General features: G+C 43.0%; 1 protein-coding gene across 1 annotated transcript; it reads left to right on the top strand.

The window, feature by feature from the left end:
- Nucleotides 1-484: 484 nt before the first annotated feature.
- LOC109323892 (dual specificity protein phosphatase 13-like) lies at nt 485-7,465 on the top strand. Its single transcript, XM_019555546.1, has 3 exons — nt 485-690; nt 5,206-5,426; nt 6,537-7,465. Exons 1-3 carry the CDS (start codon nt 530-532, stop codon nt 6,755-6,757), a joined length of 603 nt encoding a protein of 200 aa, XP_019411091.1. The 5' UTR covers nt 485-529; the 3' UTR covers nt 6,758-7,465.
- Nucleotides 7,466-10,907: the final 3,442 nt, after the last annotated feature.

Here is a 10,907-nt window from a genome sequence, read left to right as displayed (position 1 = left end):
TTTATTCTGGCCAACAGTTCCCATCTCAGACCTAGGAATCAGGCTGATGATGAATGCATGGTCAAAAATGATACATTACTTCCAAACATTTCAGTTTTGATGATCTGCCATTTTCTAGTGACAAAAATTCCATCATAAGTCTGTGCTAGGTGCTAAACACAATAAACACCACCCTCACGTAGGAGGTTGGTGCTTCAGTATACCAGGTCTTCTATGTGCTACCACAGTCCAAGTAACTTCTGTGAGGTTTAGTCACCATAGCATTTCCTTTGCACTGAGTTGACAAGCAATGACATTGTATTTCTGTGATGCTGCTTGCCACAGGTATAAATTGCATGCCTGTATTGTGACAGTGCACTGAAGACTCAAGCCTTCTGGCTGTCAGCCACTTGCCATACTGATGTAATAAACAGCAGGGATTCCAATAAGACTGTTTTACAGGGAATATTATGTATAAAAAGTGCCTCTTAATTTATTTCATAAAACCTGTTTTGGACAGTGCCTGAGCACATGACACAGAAGAACAGGGATGCTTCACCCCAGGAGCTCTTCCTCTGAAACCAGCAGGCAGGAAAGCCAACCACCATACAAGACACCAGAACTATTTGACCTTCAGAGGCTGTTCTGGCTCAGAGGCGGATCTGACAATCACGTGGACCAAGTCTGGTCAAACCTTTATATGGGAGACGCGTAAGGGCATATTGTATATGGAATTGTTGTTTGCACTCTGGAGAGATGGGGCGGAGGTAGAGGTAATGATGAATTATACAGTTAATGAAATTTCTAATTATGTTCATGTCATGGGAATTCCAAAGCCAATACTGTGACAGGATGTCATGAAAATCTTGGCATGCAAGTGTATGTAGTCCTTGTAGTCTGTATTTCCTGTTTCATGTAGCACAGCGCATTTGAGTAAGACATGCATTTTTTATTATTTGCCTACAATAGTCACTAGGCGCCCCAATCTAGACTGGTGCCCCACTGTACAGATATACCCTGAGACAGTCCCTGCCCTGCACTTAGACAAAGAATGAGAAAGGAAGTTATCCCCACTGTACAGAGGTGTCCAGAAAGATTTGAATGCTAGCTTCACAATTCAGAATCTCCTTAGATCTTAAGGGGTCCTGTAGCTGCAAATACAGACTTCTTAAAATTTCAAAGTCAAAACGTTTTATTATACACATACTGTATACTTGTGACAAAAGGAACCTTGCCTTGTAAAATGACTTCGCCTCTGTCTGTCTTTCCACTTCTATTTATACACTTCTGTTTAGTTAGATAGATTGCCAAAGGAGAATAAGGCAAGGTGCATCTGTTGATAAAGATCCTTTTTGGTATTTGAAACTACTGTTTAGCCTTGCTATTCTTGAGACCCTAGAGGCTCACTTATTTAAGCATCACAGTTTTCTTGGGTAATTAACCATGTTAGTTTGAAATCAGGCAAAAGGCAAGGTACAGATGCACCTTATAGGCCAACTATAAACTACATTATAGACTAACTATGGGGTGCATGAAGAGTGGTTGTTGCTCAAGAATACGATCCTCAAAGCACAAAAGAAAACTGTTCCTTCAAAGAGGAGAGGTAGCAGAAGAACTGGCAAGCCCTCCTGGCTTAATAGGGATATTGCTGTTCTTTTAAAAAAGAAAAGAGAGGTCTACGCACAGTGGAAGCTAGGAATGGTCCTCAAGGAGGATTATACAATAGTGGCCAGCACTTACAGGGAAATGATCAGGAAAGCCAAGGTGGTGACTGAGTTTAGGTTAGCCACGGGAGTCAAGGACGAGTAGAAGGAAAAAAAATGGAACTGTGGGACCCCTGCTTATCACCTTGGGACAGCTGGTAACCAATATTCAGGAAACTCCTGAATGCCCACTTTTCTTCAGTATTTCACCAGGCCAAGGGGAAAGACAAGCAAGATAAGGCTTATAGGGGGCATGCCAGGAATGATAGCCTCCCCACTGTGGATGCTGAGCTGGGGCAATACCAACTAGAAAAGCTAGACATTTATAAGTCAGAAGAACCGGATGGACTCCATCCGAGAGTGCTTATGGAGCTGGCTGAGGTCATCGTGAAACCCCTGGCAAAGCTCTTTCAGAATTTATGGTGGACAGGGGAGATCCCTGAGGATTGGAAGAGGGCCAACATTGTGCCCATTTTCAAGAAGGGGAAGAGGGAGGACTCAGGCAACTATAGGCCAATCAGCCTAACCTCTATCCCAGGGAAAATCCTGGAAAAGCTCATTAAAGAATCTATGCAATATGCTTCCGGAAGGTAAGATTCTGAACAACAGCCAGCATGGCTTCATTGCGGGTAGGTCTTGTTTTACTAATCTCCTTCTATGACCTCATTCCTCACCACCTGGACATGGGAGACAAGGTAGACATTATATACCTAGACTTACAAAGGCTTTTGATCTAGTATCTTATGCTATCCTTGTGGGAAAACCTGAAGATTGTGGGCTCAGCTGCTCGACGGTTCAGTGGGTGGGAAACTGGCTACAGGGTAGGACCCAGAGAGTTCTCATGAATGGATCTGTGTCATCCTGGTGCAAAGTGGCCAGTGGTGTCCCACAGCAGTCCATGCTTGGACCGGTGCTTTTCAACATCTTTATCAGTTATTTGGATGGGGGAGTGAAAAGCTTGCTGGCCAAGTTCACAGATGACACCAAGTTATGGTGGTCACGTCAAAAGATAGGTTGTAGATACAGGCAGACCTGGACAGGCTCAAGAGTTGGGCAGACCAGAACAAAATGTAAGGATCTCCATTTGGGGGCAAACAACCCTCAACATACATATAGGCTTGGTGGTGACAGGCCCCTAGTGATACCCCCCAAAAGGGACCTGGGATAATGATTGACTATGGCATGAGTATGAGCTGTCAGTGTCAGACAGTGGTCAGCAGGGCAAATAACATGCTGGCATACATCAACTGATGCATCTTGTGTAAAACTAAGGAAGTCATACTCCCGCTGTACTCAGCACTGGTGGGACCACAGTTGGAGTACTGTGTCCAGTTCTGGGCGCCTGTCACAGGATGGGGTCCCCAGGGATGGCCGTGATACCCCTAGGGCTCCTCGACAGTGCCAATCCTGCCCAACGGGCACCCCCTTTCTCTCCTGCCACGTCTTACTGGTAATTATAATATAGGGAGGCTGCCCCTGAATTTATTGTCTGGACCCTGCTGAACCACGTGGGTTTGTGTATCCCTTTTTGGATCCATCTCAAAATGAATGCCTCCTGGGACACCCTCAGCCTTATGGGCTAGATGTGTGGCTCCAAAACCACCCCTTTACCACACCCCAAGCCTCGCAGATGGTATTTAAACATTGTCTCTCCCGAGGCCTTGCTACAGCTCAGCCTCTTGTCCTCACTGGGCTCTTGCAGCCCCATCTCTGTGCCCCACACTGGTGCTGGGCTCTCCACAACCCCATTTCTGCACCTCACACTGGTGCTGGGGTCTGCTCATCCCCTTATCACTGTGTCCTTCTCTGGTGCTGGGGTCCCCACACCATAGTGGGTCCCCAATGAGGCCTCCTCCTTCCCCAGTAGCCTCAGCCCAATCCTCCAGTATTTATAAACAGCAACTTAAACATGAGCCCTTGGGCTATAACATAATATAAGTGGTTCAGGGTGTGCTCTGTCCCTTTAAAAAGTCAAACTTCCCTCAGCACTAAGTGCTTTGTAGGTGTCACGGTACCTGTTGAGCTCCTGGAGCCCCATTAGCCCAGTATGCAGCATATCAGACAGTCCTTGCATCCCTGGGTAATTCTTACCTGTAGGGTCCTTCCCCTTAGCTGCTGCCAGAGAACTAAACCTCTGGTCCCAGCCCTGGGGTTTATATATGCCCAGGGCCCTGCCTCGTCCAGTCAGCTGACCAGGTGTAGATGCAAGCTAATTTGCTCATTAGCTTGTTGCCATAGTAACCTGCACCTGTGGGCTTCTGTCTGGCTCTTTGGGCTCCCTAGACAGTTCTGCTTAGAGGAGCAGGCACCTTAATGCCCTGCAACAGTGCTGCACTTCAGTAAGGATGTGGAAAAACCTGAGAGGGTCAAGAGAAGAGCCACCCATATGATCAGGGACTTGCAAGGCAAGCCATATGAACAAAGGCTGAGGGATTTGAGCTTCTTTAGCCTAAAGAAGAGAACACTGAGAGGGGACTTGATAGCAGCTTACCACTATATCAGAGAAGTACATCAGGAATTCAGTGAACAACTGTTCACTAGGGCATCCCCAGGGAAGACCAGGACCAATGGATACAAACTCCTGGAAGGCTGCTTCAGGCTTAATACCAGGAAAAACTCCTTCACAGTCAGGGTGTCCAGACTGGAATATACTCCTTCCAGAGGTGGTGCAGTCACCTACCCTGAAGGTTTTCAAGAGGAGACTGGACAAGTCACCTCGCTGGGGTCATTTAATCCCAGTTGTCTTCCTGCCTAGAAGTGGGGTGCGGGGGGATGCTGGACCTGATGATCTGCAAGGTCCCTTCTAGCCCCTAATAATCTTTGAATCTATGAATAAGCCTTCTTTAACCTGAGCTTACTTAGTCAGATGGAGTGTGCTTCATAAGGTGCATCTCTACCCTGTCTTCTGCCTAATTTCCATGTGAGATAACTTAATCCCATTTTTCAGATAGGAACCAAAAGATACATGAGAATGGCCAAGATCCTACGCTGAATCAGAAAAAGGACTGGAACCTAAAAAAAAGGCACTTAGCCTAACTGGTTCTTCAAGATGTTTTGTCCATGTAGACCACACCTCTGAGGCTCATATGTGCCCTATACATTTCATATTTCTCACACAATGGGCAATCAATGTTCATCAGAAGTAGAATTCATTGGACAGAAGCTTGAAGGAAAGTCCTGATTGCTAGAGTCCACTGTTCTATCCACTGAATCACATTCTCAATGACTAGCAACCGAGGGAGTCACTTGAATAGTTAGTATTCTCTGTAACGGGTCTATACTTGTGCTGCCCCTTCCTCTCTGTAATATCATTTCACATTTTCCAGTAGACATCTCTCTAAGACAGGCAGGTGCAAGGCAGTTGGGAGTCTAACAGTCATCTGTTAGTCATTCACTACTCTGTAAAGGAAGCTGAAATGCTTGCATTCTTCCCCAAGGCGATTGGGCACCCACATTAAACAGTTCTATTTTAATGCAAAAAGTCAACAATGATCTCAATGAAACCTTCATCATCTTTCAACAGATGGGCTGCTAGAAGTAAAGCAACTCTTCAAAGCCTTAATATTACTCACATCCTAAATGCAGCAGATGGGCCATACAGTATCAACACAGGAGCCAGATATTACAGAGATCTGCAAATAGAGTACTATGGAGTAGAAGCGTTTGATGACCCTTCCTTTGATTTAAGTATCTTTTTCTATGATGCTGCTAATTTCATACACAAAGCCTTAAACACGCCAGGAGGTAAGGAGGTGGCAAAAATGTGTTTGCTATGTTGAGGAGCAGGATTCAACAACAATGTTGAATCCTCAATATAGCAAAACGTGTTTGCTATGTTGATGAGCAAGATTCAATGTCAATATCTACTTCTTGTACTAAGAGCTGGGGAGTCAGACCCAGATTCAGCAACACACTTAAGCATATGTGTGTCATCAAGTTGCATCCATAAGTGCTGTGCTCTGGAGAAATGGACATAAGCACTTCAAGTTAGGCATATGCTAGAGTGCCTACCTGAATCAGACCCTATAGCTCTGCTTCATACTGACCCTGAGAGACAGCATATGTCAATGAACTAACACAAGTCAGGGCCCAACTCACTCAGATAGCTAAAGACAAAAGTATTTAAGTTGGAAATGGAAATTTTGCTATTTAGAAACAGAATTGGTAGTTTGGTTACCTCTTATTCCCATTCTTCTCTATGGGCCATGTTTTCCAATTGCATTCTATCTCTCCTGCTGCAACACAATTGCCAAGGATTCCTACAATGCACTGCTTCTACATTCAAAAACTAGGAAGCCTGTAGTGCGTCATAGGAGATATAAGTTCTCCCAGGGATCCCAATCTGTAGGAGACAAGGGGAGCAGGAGGTATTTAAATTCTAATTCCCAAGAGTGACCAAAACAACAATTTCACATTGAATTTTTCTGCACAGCATATTTCACTTTTAACCAGACCACTTTATATTCAGATTTCCAAGACAAATAACCCCTCAAAAAACAAAAAAACAAAACATTGTGGAAGAATAACCCCTGCTTTTAACCAGTCCTATGACAGAATTAAAAATATTATCAAGGAGGCCAAGCCACTGGTTTAAATTCTAAGGCCCCATAAACTCCCAAGCATTTGTTTAGTAGTATAGCTGTTGGTGTTGTTGACCTGTGGGCAACTGGAAAGCTTCAGTGTCCAGAACCAGCACAACATTAGAGTGTGCTGACAATCAATGACTATCAGGTTTCAACTGATCGTCCTAATTGATTTTTGACATCCAAAACTATAGTAATTTTTACTCCTTTTTGCCTGACTTACCTTATGAATTCTAAAGCCCACCAGTGTGTGTTCTCTATTTCTTTGCAGGTAAAGTATTTGTTCATTGTGCCATGGGGATAAGCCGCTCAGCATCTCTTGTGCTTGCCTTTTTAATGATCCATGAAGATATGACACTTGTGGATGCTTTGAAAACAGTGAATTCTCAAAGGGAAATCTGCCCAAACACAGGATTCCTAAGCCAGCTCCGAAACCTGGACATCAAATTAAATGAAGAAAGGAAAGGTGTCAGGAAATCTGCTTGCAAATAACCATAAGAGAGCCCTGTAAAGAGAAAGTCTGGGAAATTACCATAGTCTTCTATAGCTCTTAAAAATTAATCCTCTTCTACAACTAAAGTTGTAAATTAAAAATACAGTGTAACACATATTCTACTTAGAAATATTTATTGACCATGTTTTCTTTACATTTTTGAAGCCAGCATGAATTTCACCAATAGCTCAGTTAAGGTTGGACCTTTTCATTCTCCGCACTAAATGGTTATAACATATTGTGGTTTGCTGTTGAATGACTCTCAACTTCCATCCCAGAGGTGGCTGCATTTCATCAATGGGTGAAGCTTATATCAGTCTGCAAAATACTAGGATTTGTGGAATGAAATATCCTATAATATCATCCTTATTCTTGAACACTGCCTACAGGCCCCAGTCAAAGATTGGAGCTCCACTGTGTCCCACCCAGAGGACTCGGGGAGATTCCACCTCATGGAATCATTAGTATTTGGGGACTTTATTGTTGGCATCTGTTTGTTATAGGTTTTGCAATTTATACAGCATTGAGTCCCTTGGCTGGGAAGAAAAGGCTCTTTAAATATAGAACAGCTGGGAAATATTGCAAACCACTCTCTTAAGAAATAATCTCAATCTGTTTCAAGTGTTTCTCCCCCTACCTCTTCATCAAGAAAGTTCCTTCATGAAAAGATCCTAACTTGAATGGGCATTCATCTGCTCTCTGTTCCCTCCCCAACGTCATCAAGTGGTTGCCATAAAAAGCGTTCATGCCATGTTGAAGAGGAAGCTGAGAGATGGGATCTCAGCTGAGGTGCTAAAAATACTGCACTGACACCAGAAACATGTGGAAAAAATTCTAGCATGTACTGAAACCCACTGAGAATCAAGGGGCTTTTGTGATGTTTGAGTGTCTGAAAATGATCCAGCTTTCTTACAAATAAAGAAGTTGCTGTTTTCCCACACAAAAATGAAGATTGCTTGTGTGGGAAGTTGATGCATCTTTACATCTGCATTGGTGTAATGAAAAGGAATGGAAGAGAAAATAAGTGCAAAGTTTTCCTGTTATATTGGTGGGTTACACTTGGGTCAGCCAACCAGCTAATGTGCCTTGCACTTACATGAATTGGCAGTCTCAGTCCAACATGAGTAGACTAGGGTCCACAATCACACCATTAAATTAGCACTGAAACTGACAATGAGGGGTGTCCTTGATGCCCATTTCAAGAATGAACAAGCCTGGGTACACTAAACCACACAACAGTGGTTACTCAAGAACAGAGTAATGACAGATTAGTCAGGCACCATGGAGAAGGAAGCCTTGCCACTTCCCATGCTGTCCATAATGCAGATTCCAAGCTCCAGTGCAGTCTGTGTGTAGAGCCTTCCCCAGTTCTTTTTGCTTACCAATAGATTCTAGGAAAATTTGCCCTTGCCTATTTCTTCTTCAAGGGAAGAAGAAACCTTTAAGTATGTAGTGACTCAAATCTAGTGCAACACTCTCCTTGACTTTGGTGGGGGCAGTCCTTTTTTTGCTCTGGCATGGGTGCTTTCATTGAACAGCTTTAACAGCAGGATTCTACTGTTTGTCCACAGAAGGCACAGTGAGATCTTTTTTTCCAGAGGGCACCTAAAAAAATAAGATTTGTGAACACAATTTAATTTCATTTTTTGTATACTCTGACAAGCATAACGGAGGCATTGAAAGATGGGACAAGGACTATTTAATGGAGTTAAATTTAATCTGCAATTTCTCTTAGGAAATGACAGCTCTGCATGTCAGAACTGCTGTGGTTGTTCATTTGTATGATGGAAGAATTCTATCTGGCATACCTGTGATCATTTCATTTAGGCCTGCTTGTTCTTTTCCCCTGGAAAACACCCTCCTGCATTTTCCTAGAGCAGCTAGCATCTTGGACAATGCTTGCCCCATCACCCAATTAATAAATTCTAACTTAATTATTTGTAGGATTTGTTGCCATCTTACAAAATGTTCCTACAGTAAATAAATTATTTGGGGAAAGGACTTAACCACCCCTCCCCCCCCCGCCCCAAAAAAACCAAACAAACCCTCATGGGGTGCTGTGATGCTATCCCACCAGTAGATGGCAGTAGAAACCCAGGGCTGAGCTAAGGCACTCAAACCAAATCCTAGGGAGGAGGTACACAGCACACTTAAAATCCCACACATGCTCAAGTATTTCCAGCGCTCATTTAGGAAGGTGAATCACCACATCATACTGAAGGCCTTCCACTAGGGCTTGCATTTCAGCAACTTGGAAATCATGAGAACAGCTTTCTTGCTTCACTCTGATTTTTTTTCAAAGAAAGTAACAATATGACCAGAAGAGGAAGATAAATGTGCTGTACATTATATGTGCTGTACAACAATATAAAGATAAAACAATTAATAACTCTTCCTCCATAGGAGAGCTGTGTTTTACTTAGGGACTGAGGTGCAGGACCCTTCCTGGGATTAATGACCAGCTGCGAGGAACAGATTGGCCAAGTCTGCACCTCTGGCTATTAATTCCATCTGGTCATTAATCCTCAGGAAATTCCCTGCATTGAACTTGTTATTGCTAGTTTAATCTAAGTTTCTTAAAAAAAATCCTAGGAGCATACGGCTTTTTAATGACACTTTCCACAGACAGTACTGTACCCCTCACATTCCATGGTAATTAATAACCTAGGACCTTACCCAGTTCCATTGGACGCCTATTTGCAGCACCTCACTTTTCTCATTGCTTGCTATTTATTCAGTGGCTGTTTACTCAATTATACAAAGAACTGTACAAACTATAAAAAGGGCATAATTCATAGCTGGTGCAAATCAGTGTAGCTCCACTAAAGTTAGCAGAGCAACCCGTGTTTACACCAAACACAGCTCTGGTTCCTTTCAAACCTTTACTTCTCTCTGTTCTTGCCTTTCACTGGATGCTGCCTGTAGATCCACAGAGGGAAGGAGATCATGGTTTATAATTAACACAATTAAAAATAGACGTTGTATAAACTGAACACAGCAGTTGTGTCACTAACTCCTTAGGAGGAAACGAAGCAGTATCATTCAAACAGAAGTAATCCAAACCAGAACAGAAAAGGAGCTACAACTTCAAGGCAAGTACTTTTAAGCTTGTTTACAAACCCATGCACCCCAAACTTCATACGTGTACTGAACAGCATGAAAATTATAGCCACCTATGTGAGTAGTGAAACAACTGCAGCTCTGGGCCATGTTATTGTCTGCATCGTCATGCTCAGAAACTGTACTGTTTGGGGTGTTACTTTCCAATTAGGAGTCCCAGGACAAGCAACTTGCTTTCAAAAAAGATGCTTAACATTTGATTTTTTTTTTTCGTTTCCAGTTCATCTAGTATTTAAGGATATAGATATTTTACCCAGTAATAACAAACTTAAAAAATTCTATAGGGATTTTACTGATTCCCTGATGATGTTCATAAGAGTCTTGTCTGCAAGGCAGAAACTGGCTGATTGCACTAGAGAATCCATGAAACACATTATATACAAAATTTCATCAAATTTAGCTGGAAGAAGAGAGAATGGTTTGTTTTTCTTGGCTAACTCTGTATAATTTTACACATATTAAGGGTTATTTATAATCAGGGGATAACTTTCAGACAGAAGTGTGATTTTTGCCTTGGCAGCTTCCCATAGAAGCTGTGGTTACTGACAGAGCTGCATATATTGTAGGGCTGTGAAAGCCACTATGACTTTCCAGGTAGTGGGAATAGGAATGCACACCCACTGCATCTTCGAGAGCAAATAGCATAGAACTAGGAAACTCACTTAAATAAATCCCTGCTAATTGCCTACCAGCAGACATGCATGTCTACATGGGAAATTACACTCAAAACTTCCAGGATAAAAAGGATGGTTTTCATAGATTCATAGATGTTAGGGTCAGAAGGGACCTCAACTGATCATCAAGTCTGACCCCCTGCATAGTCAGGAAAGTGCTGGGTTCAGATGACCCCAGCCAGATGCCCATCCAACCTACTCTTGAAGACCCCTAAGGTAGGGGAGAGCACCACCTCCCTTGGAAGCCCATTCCAGACCTTGGCCACTCCAACTGTGAAGAAGTTCCTTCTAATGTCCAGTCCAAATCTGCTCTCTGCTAGCTTATGGCCATTATTTCTTGTGACCCCCAGGGGTG

The sequence above is a fragment of the Crocodylus porosus genome, unplaced genomic scaffold, assembly GCF_001723895.1.
Source record: "Crocodylus porosus isolate Cpor-Errol unplaced genomic scaffold, CroPor_comp1, whole genome shotgun sequence".
Taxonomy (NCBI): domain Eukaryota; kingdom Metazoa; phylum Chordata; order Crocodylia; family Crocodylidae; genus Crocodylus; species Crocodylus porosus.
Note: the sequence above shows the minus strand (reverse complement) of the source record. Positions and strands in the feature narration are given on the sequence as shown.